General features: G+C 37.2%; 2 protein-coding genes across 2 annotated transcripts; both read left to right on the top strand.

The window, feature by feature from the left end:
• The first annotated feature begins 5,402 nt into the window (after positions 1-5,402).
• Positions 5,403-15,336, top strand: slc30a5 (solute carrier family 30 member 5). The gene is made up of 16 exons (XM_084115671.1): positions 5,403-5,782; positions 6,307-6,429; positions 6,533-6,599; positions 7,121-7,206; positions 7,303-7,390; positions 7,482-7,569; positions 7,846-7,922; positions 8,030-8,200; positions 8,727-9,021; positions 9,304-9,512; positions 9,850-10,007; positions 12,779-12,908; positions 13,058-13,307; positions 13,456-13,682; positions 14,052-14,180; positions 15,053-15,336. Exons 1-16 carry the CDS (start codon positions 5,712-5,714, stop codon positions 15,221-15,223), a joined length of 2,340 nt encoding a protein of 779 aa, XP_083971797.1. The 5' UTR covers positions 5,403-5,711; the 3' UTR covers positions 15,224-15,336.
• A 1,058-nt stretch (positions 15,337-16,394) lies between these two features.
• ccnb1 (cyclin B1) lies at positions 16,395-19,429 on the top strand. Its single transcript, XM_084114879.1, has 9 exons — positions 16,395-16,609; positions 17,042-17,182; positions 17,260-17,358; positions 17,830-18,012; positions 18,090-18,248; positions 18,325-18,561; positions 18,649-18,789; positions 18,871-18,981; positions 19,106-19,429. The coding sequence occupies exons 1-9, from the start codon at positions 16,589-16,591 to the stop codon at positions 19,205-19,207; spliced, it is 1,194 nt and encodes a 397-aa protein (XP_083971005.1). The 5' UTR covers positions 16,395-16,588; the 3' UTR covers positions 19,208-19,429.
• The last annotated feature ends 3,414 nt before the right edge of the window (positions 19,430-22,843 follow it).

Genomic DNA, 22,843 nt, shown 5'->3' with positions numbered 1-22,843 from the left:
GCTTTGCAAGTTCACTTTAATCATGCCTTGCCCTCCTGGAGGCCTAAAATACAGAATATCTGAACGGGGTCATCAAGATTGTTAAAAACAAGTGAAAACGTAATTCGCATGCACCTTGCATGCAAAGCAACCAAAACAACAAATAACAGATGTGTTTGTGGCTACTTTACTTTTTATAGTGTAGAGTTTGAAATCACCATATTTCTCAAGCAGAATATTGTGTGGTAGTGACAAAAGGTTTACAGTGCTAAGACCTCTTATTCACAACACACACAGATGAAATCAAGGCTTTGGTTCATGTTTTCAAAATAAAATCTTGGTAAGGTTCAACAGCCATTATAAAAACAGTTATACAGATAGAATATCTGTATTAACACTAATCCTCAAATCTGTAGATATTGTCAACAAGATATAATTTGGATGGAGTTATTCAAACATTTAATCCAAATATTATTAAAGCATTCCTATTTTAAATTAAAATTATTGTTTACAAAATGACATTGGATAGCCCAACCTTACCACCATTCCCGAATAACATTTAATTAGTGGTGCTTGCTAAGGCAAGCATCGCTATGGCTGTTATTCATACTTAGGGCTAGGCATTTGAACAAACCTTGTCCTACACTGTTTGTGGTACAGACATGAATGATACCCGAAATCATGCGGCTTGTTGAGAAGAGGTGTGCTGTTGTGATCTACTCCACTTTTCCCCTGGTGAATGATAAAATTACAAATAGTTGAAGGAAGAGCCTGAGCCATATCTGAAGACAAGTAAGGTGGGCTCTTTTGACTTTTGTCAGTAAGCAACCTCACAGAACACCATGCAAGGTTAAGCCATGTCTAGCTAGGTTAAACTAGCTAAGCAACACTCACATCTACTTAAAAATATATATTTTTAGGATTATTATTGTTTTCTAAATCCTGACATCATTGTGTGCCTTGGTGGACTAAGGTACACTGGTTATAATTTTCACTTTGTGGCACATAACAAAAAGCTGATGATGAGTAAATAATCATTACTTTATTATAATCATTACTTTAACAACATGACTGGAGTGCTGATACTTGGCACACAGATTTTTTTTTTATTTTTTTTTACTCTTCCTTTAACACTTTATGATGAATATGACACAGTCATATTTTTAGCTTCTGACAATGTCTTCCGGTATTCTGTACTAAAAAGCCATTCAAAATTAATGAATTAGATATCTTTTGTATTATTAATATAAGAACAAATTGAGATTTTTACTGAAGTCTCCTCTCCTGCTCCCCCCTGGCATCAAGAGGCGCACTAGCGAATGACGCTAGATGCTGCAGTCTTACCATCTTTGTTAGCACGCCCACCTCCCACGTGGGAGACCCCGGTTCGAATCCCGCTTGGAGCGGGACGGATAGGACCGGTTATATTTGGTGCCGTGACCCGGATGGGAGTGAAGTTTAGGGGGGTGAGAGTAATGTAGGCCAGTAAGAGCTGTGCGTGTAAACCCCACTCCTCTGGCCTCTTGAGGCCAGGCCGCCTCCCATGCCAGAGACCCCAGTTTGAATGTAACCGGTCCTACTCAACTCGCTCCGAGCAGGGTCTCTTTGGCATGGGAAGCAGGCGTGCTAAAAAGAAAGCAGCTTTAATGTCAGTCGCTAGCGCACCTCATGAGGCCAGAGGAGTGAGGTTTACACGCACAACTCTTACTGCCCTAAGTTACACTCATCCCCCTAAACCTCACTGCCATCCGGGTCACGGCATCACATGTAACGCCAAGATAGGCGCCAAAGTTTAGGGGAGTTCAGAGGAGTATTTTGAAAGATTGAGTATGAGCATTAGTAATATGGCTTGGCCTTCTTTTGAAAACAGCATGTTTTTTTAAACAGTTATCTGGTTTGATCTCTGCAAGACTGGTACACTGCAAAATGTTTACCTAGCCAGAGAAAGCAAACATAGTTGACTGTCATGTGTTCTGTGTTGTTCTAAGCAGGAGAAATGTGTTGATACAGTTGCTCTGTCTAACGGCCTCCAGCCTTCAAAGGCCTTGCCTGTTCCTTGAACAGTTTGTTCCAAGTGGCCAAAAGTCAATCAAGAAGCAGAGCAGAGCAGTGGGAAAAAGGGGGTAAAGGAGGAAGAAAAACTTAATTACTACATATTCAGCCCTTGCCTGCTTCTTTTCCTCCTTTAAGTTTCCGTCTTGGCACTGAAAGCCACAGCTCTTGCCAAATACAGCTAATGTGTGTGAAGCATGAATGGTCACACACTGTGCAGAGTCTTGCAGTGCACTTAATATAGCAGTTCTGCCTGAAAGCAACTCATTTCCTCTGAAAAAACTCTAGCGTGCTTTGCCTTTCTGTTCCCTCTAAATGCATTCTGAACGCTGGGTGACTCGGTGATGTCATTGCTACTCCACCCACTGTCCCTTTGCTTGCATTTCTGGCAGGAGAAACCAGTTTTACTGCAATCTTATATAATTATGTGGTCACATCATTCGAGAAAGCACAAAAAGGGCTGACCGGAGACATGAACTCGAATGTTGGCATAGCATAGCATTCGACAGCCTCTGAATACATCTTGCATTTAATAGTAAAGATTTAGTTTGACCTTTCAGTCTGAAGAATAAAATCTGCAGCACGTTTGAAAAAATAAAAATATATATATTTTTTTAACAAGCATTAGACTAGAGTCTCTGCGTACATGAAAGTGTAACATGATGTATGAATGTATCTACTCCATTCCTTGTATTATAATCTATAGAATACATTTTAACTTTAAGATTGTACCTCATGGTGGCCTCAAGTACTTAACAGATTGACACGTGGTTCTCTTGAGAGGGGTTTGAAACCATGTTTTGCACCATACTGCCATCTAGAGGTTGTGTTTTGAAAATGGTTACATAAGGCCATTTTGAGGAGACTGATTTAAAAAAAAATAAAAAAAATAAAAAAAATATAATTTAAAATGTTCTTTGAGAACTCACAGACTACCACAAATCTGCCTGCTATTAGAAAAATCAAGGCCTATATGCACCAACAGCAATACTAGCATTAAGATATTGAAAGAAATGGAAAGAAAACAGCAGTTTAATCACCCCTGATCCAACTGTTACAATGAATCATGTTATTCCACTGTATCTTAAATAAAAGTGCACTGTGGAACAATAACCTTAAGTCTTTTTTAGTGTATAAAGTGCATTTACATGCAAGTTATTTAAGATAAAGAAAATAGCACGTCTCTAAACTGTACCGTGACCTCAAGCCATACTCTAAAAGGCCACTGCTCATGGCAAATAGAATCAGGTGACAATTGCAGACATTAAAGATATACAGTCTATTCAAGTGAGCATTTCTGCTGAGCACATTATGAAGATATATGAGCAGGACAGCAGCAATGAGAAAAGTCATGGCACTTTACACAACATCTTTCTGACGTCATGGCCTCCATCTGTAGCCTGTTCTAAATCAATAACACACGATTCACCTTGTAGCAATAAAAATAAATATGTTAAAGGTACACTATGTAACTTTTTTTTTTTTGTTCAAAATGTACAACATTTTATAAGGATATCATGAATCTTCTGAACTGTGTTTTTGTTTTATCCTGAATCACTCAGGATATTCAGACTATTTTATGACTCGTCTTGTATATAAACAGAGAAAAATAGCTACAATGTTCTTCCGCAAGACGCATGCAATTCTGTTTATTAATCGCGTTGCGTAGGCCGATCGGTGTCTGACATCAAAGTACCACGAGAATGACGTGAATGAAATGTCGTGTTTCGGTCATTCCTGGTATGATGGCCTTTTGGCCAAAGAGTATGAAATATAGAAAGTTAAACTCAGTTTTTAAAATTTTGTGTAGTCATGATAGGGGAATGTAAAACATTTGAAAAATTATTTTGGTCAACCTTGAGTAAATAAACGTAACCATATTAAACAAAATAAATGAAATGGGAGATCAAAAATGCCCACCCTATTAGGGACATTCTAGTGTTATTCTAATATATGGGCACTGTGTAAATTATCTTAGTGAAACTCATGTACCTTTGTCCCTTTAAAAGCATATCAGTTAATACATTTTCAGAAAATATGAATATTGTGTATGAATTGTTCTTACTTTCTCACAAACACATAATTTTACATTTTTCATTTTCAGGTACAAATGCCTAAAAGGCATTTTGTTTACTTTTTAAACTACTCATAATTTCATTTTCACTGAATTATTAGCATGTTGCTGATTTTATGAAATAAGTGTAAAAAAAACACACAAAAAAACAATGCTTAACATGTACAAAGTGATAACAGAATGGACAAAATAATGGATAAAGAATTGTGTTAAAGTGTTAAAGGATGGATGGAGGGATGGATGGATGATTTCCTATGTCTCACATACAACCAGTTATATTACTTTAGTTTGAACTGGATTTAGATGGGAAGCAATAATGTAAACATTCCCAAAGAAATTTAAATACACCATTTTTTCAACTTTAAACATGAATTACTTTTGCAATCACTATCATAGTGATTGCATGGTCTTTTAAATTGTAATTTTAAAACTGATTTTTCTACTAACTTTTAAAAAAATTCCCTTCACAGGGTGGATGTACTAGGTTGACCACATCAAATTTGACAGATAAAATTGGTAAAAAATAGACAATTAAAATAAGTTTCAAAAGTTGTTTTCCCTCCAAAGAAGTGATGGCAGCTTTATGATGTGATGTTTTTCCAACTTTCATTTAAAGGGAAAGTGGTCAAAATAACAGGGTGGACATTAAATTGAGGGACAAGCTAAAAACCTTGATTATAATTGCTAAAATAAATTTAATAATTGGAAAAAAAATACATACATTAGATAGAATATTTACTGATATGCTTAACAATGCAAAACAAACAAAACAAAAAAACACGGAAAATATCCCCAATGGTAAGTGTATTTATCGTGAAATTGGGATGGGGGCATAGGCAAAATGGTGATACGCCTACATGTTGGTTCAAAATGCTGTAAAATCTCTCTCTCTCTCTTTTTAAATGAACTTTTAATGAACTCAAATGGTGTTAAGACCGGTTTAAAACATTGTCCAGCATTTTAAGGGAGTAAGATCAGTGATCACCATGACATGAGCTTTACTGAGTGGGGACACAAGAGGCACCGAATCCCAGGAATGACCTGTTTTTACCATTTCTACACATGGATCATGACGTTACAACCGAATTTCAAAGCTATTGAAAAGTCAACGTAAAATGTTTAAATCAAAGGACTTATAGTTATCTCTTTAAAGTTTCCTTTTACATATATCACAATTAGCAATAAAATTGTAACTTTTGTATTCAGAAATAACATAATTAGCAGGATATATTTCATGTAAATATTTTTTCTCGGCGATACATGACTTTTATTTTGAAAGGCTTCATAGATTGTAGCCATATGAGGAAATGTTCACGTCACTTCAACCACCACATCAGTTCATAATGTAGCTGCTATCTAGTGAAAATAGATTTATCATTCAGTATGTATTTCGAAAATCAACGGTTTTTATTTCAGAGTTCACTGTTGTGGATTACCACTTCATGAGCGATTTCAGCACCAAAGGGCCCTGAATTGTGCTCTTATTTTCGGTTTCAGCTTTCTAACTTAAACAGGCTAACGCAGTTAGACACATAACAGCTTTTGTTTCTCAAAGATGAGCTCTTAGATAAACAGTCTAAGATCTTAAACACACAGCAGCAGAAGTATGGATGAAAAATACAGCAGTAATGTCATCTCCAGTGGGAAGCTGGGGCGAGTTGAGGTTCCAGATGCCAGGTAACGTTAAAACAAGAGTGTCTAAATATTACACTAAATAATACTCTTACAGTACTATGGCAGTACCACGTTACACTGATGTTATGAGGTGGTGACGCTGGTTTTACCACGGTAGTATGTTTAAAGATAAACATACCTTTTTGTAAGTGCTGATGTGTTGTAGTGGACCGTCTTAAATGACTTACAGAAAAGTACCTTATTATTCTTGTTGGAAATAAAATACCAATAAATACCATTGTATGTTGTAGTACCATACTTGTACCATACATATAAGTACCATAATATTACTATGTGATGCATCCTGACACTCTACCATAGTATCATCACTACAGTACTTTTTGAAAGGTATCTGCATTTTTTGTTCACCACATTCAGAGAATACTTTGGTATTACCATGATAGTGTCCAAAACCTATAGCATTGCAATGTTTTCCATGGTATTTTATGGTAATACCATTGTAAGAATATCTCAGCTTTATTTATCTACTTTTCTACTTTACTGAATGTTTTTTTTTTTTTTTTTAGACTGACCCGGTACATAGTATTACTCTACTTTACCAAGCTGCTGAAGGCTTTTGGGATATTTGAGTCATATGATCTCCTCAAAGTTGTGCATATTGTACAGTTTCTCTTTATTTTAAAAATGGGGTAAGTAGTGACATCACACATGTACATATCAAAGAATACAAGTATCATGATTGTTTATTTTCATTATTTCTGATCATATAAATACCTTTTCTTTTATGCATAGGTGTGCAATGATATTGGTTTTCTTTCAAAAGCCATTCTCATCTGGAAAAATGATCCCCAAGAGACAGGTACAAAGTTATTTTAATTCTAGTTTACCTGTTCAAATCATCAGTTTTAAAACTCTTACCACTTGAAGGGTTAGTTTATCACTAAAACTTGCCAAACCCCTTTGTTTATCTTCGAAATGCATAAGCATTTTTAATATTCTCTCATCCTTTTAGTCCATCCTTTGAAAGTCCATGGAACCAGAACATTCAACACATTAAAACATTCATACAAATATTGTTAAAGTGATCCAAATAAGTGGTTTAATCCAAATCTGGACATGATTGTTGTGATGAACAGATTCAGTTTAGGCTTTTATTCACTTAAAAATTAATCAATGCACATATTTAGTAGAAAGTCAACTGTTAGCCACTTGCCAAATTTAATATTGGTTAATGTTGATGCATTAAAAGTTACAGCAATAATAGCATTAAATGCTCATTCTGTATATGTTATGGAAGTAAAATGGATTGCAAATGCCATTTCATGTGGACCTATTTTGAACATGGCAGCCTGATTTCATCTGTCTAACTTCTGATTTCAGTGGATAAAAATACTCAAGCATGCTGTCATGAGCTGTGTCATTTCCCTGTTGGGTTTCTTTGGGTTGACACTCTGTGGGCCACTCAGGTATGTCTTTGGGCTTGATCGAAAATAAACGTGTTTCATTATTTTTGTTCTGTTATTTATCAAGCATTTGGCCTAAACTTAAGTGATTTCTTTCAGGACCCTTTTGCTGTTTGAGCACAGTGATGTGGTGGTGATTTCTCTCCTCAGCGTTCTCTTTACCAGCTCTGGAGGGGGACCTTCTAAGGTCAGAAATGTAGAGAAATCATAACCGTATCTCAGAATGAACCATATTTACCAGCTGACACATTTCCATGTGCTCTTCTTTTTTTATATAGACAAGGGGTGCTGCTTTATTCATAATTGCTGTGATCTGCCTTTTGCTCTTTGATAATGATGATCTCATGGCAAAGATGGCAGAGCACCGTATCCTTACAACTGTAGCAGAAATGTGTACACTGTTATTAAATCCAGGTGAAATCTGTCATTTCTACCTCTTTAATAACACCGGCTTGCAGGCAAAATGGCAAAAAACTGTTTTCCGACTAAACGGAAAGTTATTTCAAACTCAGAGCTGGATAAACATTTTATTCTTTAGAATGACATTTACAGATTAATCATTCACAATATCATGAATGTGTATTTGGAAATGTTTACTTTTTGGTTTTATCTACAACTGTATGCTCCTTAACACTCTTATAGCTGAGGGGCACCATGACAGTGCTCTCACCCATGCGTTGTACACAGGGATTGCCTTTTTAGGTGTGGCGGACCACAAGGTGTGTTTTTGATCATTTTTAAAAAAAGTTTTTTAATAGTGTTTTGAGTACTGACTCCGATGAAGGAACAGTGATATCATGGTGATTAACTCTCATTTTCTGAGCAGGGTGGAGTGGTTCTGCTGGTTCTAGCTCTGTGCCTGAAGGTGGCTTTCAACACAGCATCCAGAAAATTATCAGTGGAGATTGGGGGCGCAAAACGCCTATATGCTTTATCTAACCTTGTGTCGGCTGTAGTTCTGCTGCCCTGGGTCATAGTGTTGTCTGCAACCACTGAGGTAACAACCAGCAGAAGTTTTGTTTTCTGCTTAACCAGGGGTCCAGGCCCAGTAGAGGGGATCAGCAAACTGTCAAAGGGGGACTCAAAATTACTTTTTTAAATAAGCTAAGTCCTAATTTTAAATAAGCTAAAATATTTCTTATTTTAGTTCATCCATTCAAGAACTGTTTGTTTCCTTTATATGAGGTAGCCTAACTTTAAAAGTGTGATTTCTAGACTTTGAAAAGTCATGTAAATGAATAAAATCTTAAAACGTTATGGGCATTTTTGTCCATGAGACATTATTTTGGTCCCTGTTCCCAGACGAGAAAGACTACAGATTCTAAATGTTTTATCAGTTAAGTTTATTTTGTCATTGTCATTGGGAATCAGTTAGCATTAAGAGTACAGTCAGTGTAAAATGATTAAAACAAAAACATTGCACCGTCTTCAGATGCATTAGCCTTGTCATAAACACTTAAAACAATACAGAAAGTTATTACAGACACTAATGAAAGCTCCTTTTTTAAAATGGAAATCCTCAGAGTAAGGTGGAATCCTGGTCTGGCCTCATCTTGCCATTTGCCATGATAATCTTCTCTGTGATGATTCTGGACTTTTATGTCGAGTCCATCTGCACCGCAAAGCTGGAAACCTCACGCTGTGCTCGATATGGCTCCATCTTCCTGTTCCTCAGTGGCCTGGTGCTGGCAAACTTCTGGACCCACCCGCTAACCGACCAGCTCAGAGTGATAAGTAAGCCAGGAAACAACCAGCAGAGTAGCACTGAGCATGTGCTCTCTGGTGGAGTGCTGGTCAGCGCCTGCTTCTTCATCATGGGTAAGTTAATATCTCTCATAGAAGAGAGAAGAGAAGATATTATATCATTTAATGCAAAGAATGTATTTGAAAGATTTATATATTCCCCTATCACAGAACCAATCTGATATGTAAATGTCAAGTGTACGATAGGGTGTAGATCTCATTAAAAAAAAGGTGGAAGAAGTAAAAATTATCATCATAGTGTTGTAAATACATCAACAAAAAGGTGTAGATGTAAAACTCATTGAAAGTACCACATTTTACTTGGTCCTTATTGATTGTACCATTTGATGTTTTCAGCTGATAGCATACTGTCAGCCCCTTCTTCAAAAGGTCAGAAGGGAACACTGGTGGGTTATTCCCCTGAAGGAACTCCTCTTTATAACTTCATGGGTGATGCGCTTCAGCACACGTCCCAGTCTCTGCCTCGCTTCATCAAAGACTCACTCAAACAGATCCTGGAGGAATATGACTCACGGCAGATCTTCTACTTCCTCTGTCTCAATCTGGTACATTAGCCTCTGTAGGATGGCCACTTCAGCTCGTGTGTTTACTATATTTTGGTCATGAAGTGTAGAAGATGCTCAGTTTAAGTGCTTTATTGTTAATTGCTTAAAATGTTTGTTATTTCTTGTCAGAATTACAGAAAAGGATTGTATGATTCAAATGTTCATAAGCTTTAGAGCTTTGTGGCAACGAAATATAATTGAATCCCCTCCCTTCACAAAAATTGTAACCCCCATGACCTACTTTAACTCCCTGTCTGATATAATGTGCCTATACTTTAAACAATGACCTATCTACTTCAACAGTATATTGATAAGAGTTGTGTTGATCTTTGTTCAGGCCTTCACATTTGTGGAGCTCTTCTATGGTGTGTGGACCAACAGTCTGGGGCTGATCTCTGATGGCTTCCACATGCTGTTTGACTGCTCGGCTTTGGTCCTGGGGTTGTTTGCCGCCCTCATGACCAGATGGAAAGCAACAAGGATATATTCCTATGGGTAAGGTAGTGCTGCTTGCTAATTTTGGGATAACTTATTTGTGAAATGAATTCACATTATACATTTGTAAGCGAGCAGACTGATTTGTCTTGTGGATGATAAAATACTCCGAAATGTTTTTTTTTTCTTAATTGCATTTACACTCACAGTTAAGACACTTTGTGATTGCATGTTCATTAAATGTCCCGCAATGAATGTAGCAAAATTTCATTTGGAATTGAAAATGCATTCCGAGCCGATTCTGATGCACGTCTCCGCCCCACCCTGTCAATCATTGCGTGTGTTGAAGCGCTGAAACAAGGAAAAAACTAAACAACTAAGGATGACAGTACCAGACTTTCAAGTTGTTCCAAACACAACCATGTCATGCAAAAACATGCGCTTCATTGCTAGGAGACACATGAAAACTAAAAACAAGATTTGTTTTAAAAGTGGCAAAAATATAAAAAACATGCATGATTTTTTTAGTCTGAAGCTAAATAAATCTGTGCTCATAATACACTACACGATTTTTGGTGAAATCTTTTACCTCTTACTGCGCAAAATCTGCAGACTCACTGTGACTCTTGGAAAATACTGTAGAATCGTGTAGTGCATTCCAGCTTTTAAGCCTGGGACACACCAAGGCTTTTAGACACGCACTCGCGAACTTCCCTAAGCACTTCCCCTCGAGGTAATCCCCGTCGCCATTTTGAAGTGTGTTCCACTTCGTGAAGTGGACGAGGGAAGTTTATATGGACAGACCCTTGTCCCCTCAAATTTTGACACAGGGAGCGAAGCTATGCCGATGTACACTTCAAGCAGCTCAATATCCCACAATTCAACTTGATTGTGACATCACAGTAGATTGCACTTAACTGTAGTGTATGATATATTAATTATTTTGAGAATTATTCGCATAATAGTGTACAATATATTAGTTATGTTGAGATTTAATCTCATAATCAAGTCAAGTCACCATTTATATAGCGCTTTTAACAATATATAGTTTCAAAGCAGTTTTACAGTGATAATAGGAAATTACAGTAACAGAGATTGTTTTGGCTTTACAGCAGCTCTAGAATAAAGTTATTGTCCAGCTAAAGTTAGTTTTAGATTGATTGATTCACTTCTGTTGTAAAGAAGATCATTAGTTATTAACTTAGGGGCCGCTTACACAACACCGTTCTAACAGAAAACACTCATTCGCACAAAACAGTGCCTGGTGGCTTGAGAACGCAAACCCAGGAAATAGATTCCAAGGTGCAAGCCTTGAATTTTTTGGAAAAAAAAGGTTATCTCTACGCAAACCCGCGAAAACGCTGACGGAGTGCACATGCGCAACACGTGTTTAGTCTATAGGTGTGCGTGTTTGAAAATATATGTGTGCAGGCGTGTAGTCCTTCTTTACAAACCAACCCTCAACAAACTACTGGTCGGGCCTTACAAATGTATAATAAAGAATAATTTATCGCTTCTGCGTAGCCACGTGAACCGGAATTATCCCGACAATGTTTTATCTGTACAGAGGTAAAGGGATGGAAGCCTTCACAGGGGAGAGACTAGTTGACAGTCAAAGTTTATACTATTGATTTTTATTTAATTTTTATTTTTTTGTGTAATTTTATTTATTAACAGCTCATATACCTATAGGATTTTATATATTTTTTCCAACAACAACTTATATGCATATAGAATGGTGCATAAAACAAATTCATAAGTAAAAAAGGGGTTTAAATAATAAATCAGCTCCATACTGAATTTCGGAATAGAAATTAAGATCTTTTTGATGAAATCTGAGAGCTTTCTGTCCCTCCATAGACAGCTACGCAAATAGCACTTTGATGCTTCAAAAAGTTCATAAAGAGATAGTTAAACTATTCCGTATGAATTGAGCAGTTTAGTTAAAAATTTTCTGAAGAGACATGTATATGATGAACAGATTGAATTTAGGCTTTTATTCATATATAAACATTCATCAACTCACACATCAGTCATGGTAAACGGAAGCTGAAGCATGTTCACTTGACGTGAGAGAACCAATGAGGTTCATTCTCGTGTGTTAACAGCACGTTTGAGCTTCAGCAAGAGGTTTGTTCTCGTGCGTCAAGCATGTTCAGTTGAGCTTCTGTTTAAGTTCTTTGATCAAAGTTTAAATGTGAATAAAAGACTAAATTCAATGTTCATCATATAAAGCAGTTGAGTCTCTTAAGAAAATTTGAAATAAACCACTCAATTCATATGGATCCGTTTTACAATCTCTTTATTAACTTTTTGAAGTGTCAAAGTGGTAGTTGCGTAGCTGTCTATGGAGGGACCGAACGCTCTCAAATTTAATCAAAAAGATCTTCATATGTGTTCTGAAGATGAACGAAAGTTACGGCTTTGGAACGACATGAGGGTAATTAATGACAGAATTTTCATTTTTGCTTAAAAGTTGAACTATCCCTTTAAATGAACCCCTTTCCCCTAGAAAGTTTGGTCCTATATCATAAATTGTGTTTCTAGTATCACTTATGGGAGTTATGGTTGTGTTTAACCTGTAAACCATGCCACGTGTTGTTGTTTTGATTCTGTTCTTTACAATGAATTGATCAAACTGGTTCACAAAACATGTCTGATTGATTCATTAACAAATCATTCTGAATCAAAAGTTATTTTTAAAAATGATTGATGGAAAATACATGGGAACTCATTGGTGTGGGAAGTCTGGGAACCCTGATTACTGGACATAACGGAATTGTGTTTTGTAATTTTTGGTGCTGTTAACAGTGTGACTTTTCTCATTTCAGGTACGGTCGTGTGGAGATCCTCTCTGGATTTATCAATGGCCTGTTTCTCATGGTCATAGCTTTTTTTGTGTTTGTGGAGTCAGTCACCAGAGTCATCGATCCACCAAACATCAACACAGATATGCTAACGGTATGTACAGCTAACCTTCAAGACGTTGTTGTCAGGATTGACAAAGCTATTCCCAAGTTGGTATCTTGAATTAAAGTTATGCAAAGTTTCACACATGAATCCTGTCACCTCATGCTCATGCTTGTCCTTGATCCATTTGTTCCTTAAAGCCAGTGTCGGTTGGTGGACTGCTTGTTAATCTGGTGGGCATCTGTGCCTTCAGTCATGCACACTCCCATGGGGCCTCCAAAGGTAGCTGCTCTGGGCATGAGCACGGCCACTCGCACCATGGGCACGGGCACGGCAATGCAGAACACAGCCATGGAGGACATGGACACAGTCATGGAGGACACGGTCACTCTCACGGCCACGGGCATTCCCACGGGTCTGCTGGAGGGGGAATGAATGCTAATATGCGAGGTGGGTCTGTACTCTGTTATGAGTATTATTTGTTTTTATTATAGACATGGCAAGGTTAGTTGATCCAGAAATGAAAAGTTTATTATCATTTATCAATCCTGATGTTTTTCAACCTTTTGAAGATGACATTTCCTTATCCTGTTTGCAGGAGTGTTTCTACATGTGCTTGCTGACACACTGGGCAGTGTCGGTGTGATTATATCCACCCTTCTCATTAAACAGTTTGGATGGCTGATCGCAGATCCCATTTGTTCACTCTTCATTGCCACACTGATTTTTCTCAGTGTTATTCCTTTGTTAAAAGACGCCTGTGAGGTTCTTCTTCTGAGAACGCCACCTGAAAATGACAAGGAGCTTAACTTTGCGCTTGAAAAGGTATGAATAGAAAAAATATATACATTGCCAGTCATATGTTTGGAACAGTTAAGATGATTTCTAAAGAATCATGTGACACAGAAGGCTGGAGTAATGGCTGCTGAAAATTAAGCTTTACCATCACATGAATAAAGTACATTTTCAAATATATTAAAATAGAAACTGTTCTTTTAAATTGTAATATTTCACAATATTACTGCTTTTACTGTATTTTTGATGAAATAAAGGCAAACTTGGTGAGCATAAGAGACTTCTTTCCAAAAAATCGTAATTCCAAACTTTTGTCTGGTTAGTGTAGCTAAAAATTTTTGGATTACCAATTGAATGCTTTACATTGCATATAATTTAATGCTTCCTTGTTTGTCTAAGATTCAGAAAATAGAAGGCGTTTTATCCTACCGTGATCCACACTTCTGGAGACATTCTGCCAGTGTCATTGCTGGAACCATCCATCTCCAACTCATGTCTGATGTAGTAGAACAGCGAGTTATTCAACAGGTATGAATGCTACATCTTGAACAATGGCTTGTTTACAAATTTACAGCAATTTGTTTGGGCTTTCCAAGGCTTGTATTACCATTTTGCCTAAGGATTAGACATTTAAGCCGTGTTCCAAATTGAGGCTGCATCCTTCGGAGGACGTGGACTTCAAAGGCCATGCCTTCGAAGTCCGCGAAGGTCAGACCAAACGTGGTTAAATGGGACGTCTAGCCTACGGAAGCAACTTTGACAGCTGCCGTTGATGAGCAGCAGTAACATTTGCACTGGACTTTTTTGAAAGTTATATTCAACTGTCTAAAAACAAAACAAGGTCACAACCTTCCTAAATATGTTCACCGTGGTCCATTTATGTATATAATAAAGAAGTATAAACTAGGGGTGTCCAATACAGCTCCTTAGAGGGCCACTGTCCTGCAGAGTTTAGCTCCAGCTCCAATTAAACACACCTGAAACAGCTAATGAGGGGACAGCCATTTGTAGTTGTGTCCGAAACCACAGTGGACGTTATTGAGTGCACTTATCCATCTATTTTATCCTTCATTGCCGGGAAATGAAGCATTTCAAGGCCGCATTTGAAAGCGCTTTTGAATTGGGACAGCCTGTGTCGCGATGCTGTGGCACAATCGGCCTTTGAATGTGGCCTTCGAAGGATGTAGCTTCTGAATTGGGACGCAGCTTTAGTTAATGTAATTTTTATTTATTTATTTATTACTTAAACTTAATTTCTGGTGTCAGATCTTGTGTATAATATCTTTTTTTTTTTTTCTTTTTTTTTTTGGTTGATTCATGTATTGGTTTTATTGTTTTGGCCAAAAACAAATTAACTTACTGACCAATTTGTATTGTTTATACTTAATTTTTTTTCTCAGGTGTCTGCCGTGTTGAAGGATGCCGGTGTTAATAACCTGACTATACAGTTGGAAAAAGAGGCTTACTTCCAGCACATGTCTGGCCTAAGCACTGGATTCCATGAGGTTTTAGCCATGACACAACAGATGGAATCCATGAAATATTATAAAGACGGCACATGTATCATGTAAACTCTTGTTTTAACACATTTAAATATTAAGAAATAAAGGGATCTAAGGTATAATTATAATCTCCTCATTTTTTTTATTAAAAAATGTTTTAATAAAAATGAATTTTATGATGGCTTCCACAGACTCTGTATGGTTCCTAACAGTTAGAAACAATAATTTATTATATTATTTTATGAACACAAATGTTTGTTTGTTTGTTTGTTTTAGGGGGGGGGGGGGGGGGGGGCATCCTCTTTAAAACATTTCATATTGCATTTTTGTCACATTCCAATCATTTCCATTGATGCAATCAGTTGTTTTTTCAACCATACATGCATATAAAATTGAATTATTTATTCACTGTAATATGGTGACATAAATAAGTGAACACACGAAAGCCATATTTTAATAATACCCCTTTTATTTCATTAATTAATAATGTAGTATTAACAGGCAAGGTCTTTGTAAGCAAGGCATTAGTTCTTATTTGTAGGTTGGCGGGGCATATGAAATCACACAATTATTTAGTTTTTCTAATAACATGAAGTGTGGGATCAAACAATAAATACATGTATCAAACCACTGATACAAATGATAAATGAAATAAAAATAGGTTGTGCGCTTTACAGTTATAATAAGTGGAAAATTAATTGCTCATCAATTTTTTTTTTTTTTATTGTGGTACTGGGGAAAAGTTTTTTTTAAAGTCGAGGTTTATCTGTCTAATGTGCAACAGCAGTAGGCCTACTTATGTCAACGAAAGGTTCATCATTGAAAGAAGGAAAATTTAGATGATAATACAGACAGCATTAGCTTATGCATTTAGATGGTATAAGTCTGTAAAAATATTAGTGTGGTATGTGCAAATTATATTAAATTGAATTAGTAGCAGTAGTAGTAAATAGTTGTATAATTTATGTATTTACTAATAATTATACTCTGAATATAATATTTAAGAGTTAGTAATAAGTGTCATCTTCTTAGAAACATAAGAGGAACATAAGTTGGGTTTTCTCAATGTGAGCAATGTTGTTGACAAAGTTTGTGAAAATGTGTTTTCACAAACGCAGTGCTTGTGGTTACAGACACACGCTCCGCAGCAAAAGGTGGCAGTGGAAAGCACGCAAACTCTAGTACACACTACAAAAGAACACGATAGACTGGTATCCCCGCCCCTGGGCGTCACGTGGTCATAAGTTGTCCTAGTAACGCATTGAAATCAGGTGCGACTGAGCCAATCGGAGCTCAATGATTTTCGAACCCAGCGAATCACGTTCGAAAGAGCGACAATTTAAACCACAGAGGAAATGCAATGCTACATCGAGCTCGCTTGAGTAGAATCAACCAGTTTGTTCATCGAGTCACAGCAATAATCCTCCTGAAATAATGGCTCTCCGTGTCACAAGGGTAAGTTGTTTAAATGCCTTTAATTTTCTGGAACTCAAAGTGTGTGTCTTATATTAAAGAACAAATTATTTGTCACTTTTAAATTGATATGGGAAAACCCTGAAATATTTCCTTATCTTGCACATTACTATGTTAGTGTGGAGTTTTACCTGCGTATTTAATTCAGTAGGCCTAACGTATGTTCTATCAAAAAGCTTTGTGCAAGTTCTGCATAATCGGTAAGTTAGCTTGCATTTTACAGACAAACTTTAGTTCACACTAGTGCTGTTAACCGGTTTGTACGTGTGCTTTTGGTCCTCGTGTGACGTTTTTTTTAAACGCGTTTCCTAGAATTCAAACGATGTTTCAACAGATGTAGCGCTTTTTATCTCACATAACCAATTGCCCTACTCGTTATGCAAAACTTACCCGTGACCCTCTTGTCTTGAGTAGAACACCCGCCTTGCCAGCAGCGAGAATCAGAACGCTCTGCCCGGAAAAGCAGCTGTAGCGACCAAGCCCGGACTGAGACCTCGGGCCGCGCTGGGGGAGATTGGCAACAATCCGCAGGCACGACAGGCTTTGAGGAAGAAGGTATGTGCCGTCTCTTCTGCAGGCAATTCAGCCTTCAGCTGCCTTTGTCTCAACCATGATTTAACCTTTTGAAACAGGAGGTGAAGGCTGCACCCAACGCAGAGGTTGTCGCTGAGAAAGCGCCTGTGGTTCAACAGCCCAAAAAGGAGTCTCCTAAAGTGAAGCATGACGTTCAGGTGAGCAGTAAATGTGCGGCATTTAAAGGGTCAGTTCACCAGAATATAACGTCAGTAGTATGGGAGCTGCTGTCCACATGCCATGACTACAAGGCAAGAAAAGGGTAGCTTGCCTTGGACATTTCTCACTTGGCCTAGCTTCTACCAAGTCTCCTATCATTTGGAGGAGTTAATGCAGTTTTTGGTTCAAACTTGTGTGGGTTTAATCCTGAAAGTGTTCCAGCAGCTGCCATATTTGCTGACTTCTGGGAGCTTTAGTCATGTGACTTATCTTTACAATGCAGACTAGCTTTTTTTATATATGAATGGCAATGACTGTTTCCCTGCTGACAGCCTTGTAGTTCTAGTGTTAACCAGCAGAGGTTAATGCCCCCTAGTGCTGGCTCTGAAGTGTTTGGATGTTCTGAATTCTTGAAGTATCTATTCTGCCACCTTAATACAAAAAAGATTCACTTCAGCTTTCCATTGCAGATTTTGTCTGAGCCTTCGTCTCCTGTTCCCATGGAGACCTCTGGCTGTGCTTCAGATGATCTGTGTCAGGCGTTCTCTGATGTTCTGCTTAATATCAAGGATGTGGATGCTGATGACTATGATAATCCCATGCTTTGCAGTGAATATGTCAAGGACATCTATTTGTATCTCCGTCAGCTTGAGGTTTGCAGAAAATGATTTGTTGGTTTGTTATAATGCTGACATGTACAGAAAGGTGAGCTTTTCTGCTTCTCTTGTAGAACGAGCAAGCTGTTAGGCCGAAATATCTGGAAGGAAAGGAAGTTACAGGAAACATGCGTGCCATTCTTATTGACTGGCTTGTGCAAGTTCAAATTAAGTTCAGGCTGCTTCAGGAGACCATGTACATGACTGTTGCAATCATTGACCGCTTCCTTCAGGTGGGTCCCTTTCCAGTTTTGGTTCACTGCATGGTGTTGAGGTTGTTTTAATAGCCTCCACTTGTCCCTTGATCAGGATAATCCAGTTCCAAAGAAGCAGCTCCAGCTTGTTGGTGTAACAGCCATGTTCATAGCCTCAAAGTATGAAGAGATGTACCCACCAGAGATTGCAGACTTTGCCTTTGTGACCGACCGTGCCTATACCACTGGTCAGATCCGGGAGATGGAGATGAAGATCCTAAGAGTCCTTGACTTTGGTTTTGGAAGGCCTCTTCCCCTACAGTTCCTCAGGAGAGCCTCCAAAATTGGCGACGTAAGCTGGTTTACCCATATTGTTTCAGAAGTGCTTCTGAGGTGTTATGTTCACATTGTGTTAATACTAATAGGGTTTGTTTTGCAGGTTACTGCAGAGCATCACACGTTGGCCAAGTACTTCCTGGAGCTTACCATGGTCGACTATGACATGGTCCACATTCCTCCCTCCCAGGTGGCCAGTGCAGCTTATGCCCTCACCCTGAAGGTCTTCAGCTGTGGTGACTGGGTAAGTTCTTGGATAGTCATGATCTAGTTTATTTGTACATTTCTTTTTATAAATCTGACAATTCCATCTGGCACTTTACAGACCCCTACTCTTCAGCATTATATGGGCTACACAGAAGAGATGCTAGTTCCTGTGATGCAGCATATTGCCAAAAATGTTGTGAGGGTCAATGAGGGGCTTTCAAAGCACCTGGTGAGTGGCTTCAGTCTGATAATAAGTTGGCCTACTCTATTTTGGCTTGAGTAGCTTTTTAGTTTCTAGATGTTAATGTGACCCAGTGAAGAGTTTTTTTTTTTCTTTTTTTTTTCTCCTCCAGGCTGTGAAGAACAAGTATTCCAGTCAGAAACAGATGAGAATTGCCTCAATTTCTCAGCTTAAGTCCTCCTTGATCAAGGACCTGGCCAAGCAGATCTCATAGTGTGTGGTGTTATGAGCAAGAGACTTAAGCACTGTGTGCTGCCTTGTAAAAATTGTAACTTATGCATGCTTTTACTATTGCAACTTTTATCTTTTTTTACAGGTAATTCTTTTTTTTACCTGCACTGCCATGTCCTAGTAAAGGTGACCTTAATGTTGATGAATGATTCAAAGTTTATGCAACCTTGTACATTTGAATTCAAATAAACGTTTTAACATTTTACACTTCAGTGGTGTTTCATGGCTGAAAAAGGGTTTGATTAATGGCTGCTTGTTCTGGGTTTGTGAAAAACAGTAAGCCATTTTTCAGAATTCAGAGTAGGAAAGTCAAATCCCTTTTGTTCTTCCTTGGGCTTTTATGATGGCCTGAATTAAGTATGGATTTCTCAGGCTTGTTCTAAGTTTCTCAGTGGTTTTAACAATATAATTTGCCACAATTTTCAATCCATTCAGGATCAAGACTGTTTACTTCCATGTCATCTGCATTTTTGAAAACGTTGTGCATTGTCAAAGATGCCTTCAAGTGACTTTATCACTAAACATTTGTTGCTCAAATGAAGTTTATAACAGTCACACCTGCTTTTTTTTTTTTTGGCTTTTGAGGTAATGAGTGCACTTTCACTCTGTTATACAAACTTATGAGTGGAAATTTATTTTTTTCTTAATTAGAATTGCACCAGATAAAAGTTCCAGCATGTCCTTGACCAATGTGGATTTGTGATTCATCACTGCATATCATTTAAATCCAATCAATCATCCATGACTGCTTTTCTTAAGACCACTAACTTTTCAGTTGGTGCTGGTGTTCATTTGATTTTCTATAATGTAAATTCTTTTTCAATTTTGCCAGTTCTGTCAAGCATTGCCTTTGGTTTCCACCCATTGAATTCTATTTTTACACTCTTAATCTACCAATATTTTACTTGTATAACTGATTTTATGATTGCAAGTATTTGACAGCTGATTAGGAACAACCAACCACTTTTGATACATGTTAGATTTTACTGCTTAAAACTCCTTGATAGTCCATTCCATTGTTTCAATTGACTTTCAGATTCCAATTAACTTTTGGGGGGCCAATTCAACAGCTCTTGGTCTGTGAGTAGTTACGATTCTAACTGCAGACTAGAATGGAACTCTTGTTTTGCAAAAAAAAAAAAAACCAGTTCATCTAAGCAAATAAACTATATGGTCCCACATTTAAATTATTTGTTAGGCCTACAATTCAATTATTGTTTTACATAGTTCATGTTTTAAAATATATACATTTGCATGTAATTAAAGCTGTAAGTAATTTCTGTAATTACATTTATAATTACACTGAGACTTCTCTTACACCTTAAACCCAAATATACCCAAATCCCACCTCAATAGTGTTTTGCAATACAATATGAACATAAGTACATTGTAGCCTTTTCTTATGCAAGTACATTAGTAAAGGACACCTAATTTAAAGTGTGACCAACTATTTAACTCTTTATTATTTGAGTTTTGTTACACATGATTGCCATGGTTTTTGCCTATAGTTAAACATTACTGATGCTGCAACTGTTTATGCCAAAATATGCAGTTTCTTGCTCGAGCACATTTGCATTATATTAATTTAGACTTGCAAATGAGGAATGCAACCAAATTTATTCTAAGAAGTGAAGTAGCCTACAATTAATACAAAATGTCAAAGATCGTTTAAGTAGGCTTCAGTTTTTTAGGTCAGCAATAAAAGGTTTCAATAATTTTTTAAAGAAAAGTCTGTTTCTTGAAAATGCCATGGTACTTGTCAAGCAAAAAATGTGTTACAACGTAAAATTATCCCATAAATTGCTCTAGAGTGAAATATAGTGGTGGCCTGTAGGTGGCGTTCTTTCACTATTAATCATGTGAGATACGCTTCCCAAAAGTAAACAAAGGAGCTTTTTTGAATTTGACTCCGCGAACATGTTTTATTGTTGTTGACTTTTAATGTAGCCAACGTTTATTGTCGATTTGTCTTTCTTATGCTTAGGTCTCATTTCTACTGTTTATTGTTTTAAGGGCATTTATTTAATTCAACCCACACAATGGGACAACGTCTGTCGGGTCGATCCCACTCTGTTGTAGGTGGAGTGCTAAATGGGCAATATGAGACGCACCACACTAACCTACCTTGGCTAGCCTGAATGGACACTCCAAGGACACATAGGCCTATCATTCTCTTTCCATGATCAAGTCATTCACTGGAACCCCTAGCTTATGCTATGGATTAATTTCATGCAATACCTCAAAATAACATCACAGATATCATTAATTTGTGACAGGCTTAAATGACTCTTCTGTCTGGGATAGCTGCATTTCCAACAGCTTAACCACAATTTACAGTTTTTCTTAATATGCACAGGCCTACAACACACATGTCAGACATTGCTACAAATATATGGTGTTTGTCTTTTTGTGTAGGCTACTAGTAGCCTACTGACTTTCCCCAGTAAACTTTTACTGTTCAAATGTGACCCTGGACCACAAAACCAGTCACATGGGTCAGTTTTTTGAAATTGAGATTTTTTGCATCATCTGAAAGCTGAATGAATAGGCTTTCCATTGATGTATGGTTTGTTAGGATAGGGCAATGTTTGGCCGAGATACAACTAGGCTATTTGAAAATCTGGAATCTAAGGTTGCAAAAAAATCAAAACATTGAGAAAATGTCCATTAAAGTTGTCCATTTATGTTCTCGATTGTGCTGCATTCACTCACAAAAATAAATGTTTTATATATTTACGGTAGGAAATTTACAAAATATCTTCATGGCCCATGATCTTTACTTAATATCCTAATGATTTTTGGCATAACAAAAAAATAAATAATTTTGACCCATACAATGTATTGTTGGCTATTGCCAAAAATATACTCGTGCGACTTATGACTGGTTTTGTGATCCAGGGTCACAAATATAAAACACTTTGTGACACACATAGCAGGCAAAACTGACATTCTTGAATAGCACAGTAAGTGTCAACATAAAATAGAACAAAAAAAATTAATATTTATATAATAAACATTTCCAGGGTTATTGTCATGGTGGGAGGAAAAACATTGAAAATATTTGACCATGGCTCACTCTGACAAAAAAACAAAAACAAATTCAATTTGGTGGCATTGGCCAATTTACTGATACAATAACTAGGTTTTGAAGCACGAATGAAATGTTTTGGGTGAGTTACTATATTTTGTAGAGTTGTGATGCTTTACAAAACAGTTGTGACAATAATACTTTACAGTTTAGAAAATGTGGAGACTGTATCAAAAATTAAGCCAAAGCTATCAAGAAAACCTGTAAAAGCCTATTTGGGTTGTCCATTGTGAAGTGCACTGAATAAATCTTGAGACCTCATTTAAAAGATATTCAGATCTTAACCCGAATAAATTAACATAGCCTATTGGGGAGACTGGGGCTAGTTGTCACTTTTTACACACACACACACACACACCCCCCCCCCCCCACCCCCCCACCCCCCCTTCAAAAAAAACCTCCAACACATTAGCACTATATGGATTTACACAATATGAACAACCATTATGAAACAGCAAAAATGTAAAAGATGACTAAATAAATAATTAATCAGTTGATTTAAAGCATTACATTTAAAATAGAAAAACTTGC

The sequence above is a fragment of the Abramis brama genome (genome assembly GCF_963993115.1).
Source record: "Abramis brama genome assembly, chromosome: 5".
NCBI lineage: Eukaryota > Metazoa > Chordata > Actinopteri > Cypriniformes > Leuciscidae > Abramis > Abramis brama.
The sequence above is the reverse complement of the archived record's forward strand: the minus strand, read 5'-3'. Positions and strand labels throughout refer to the sequence as shown.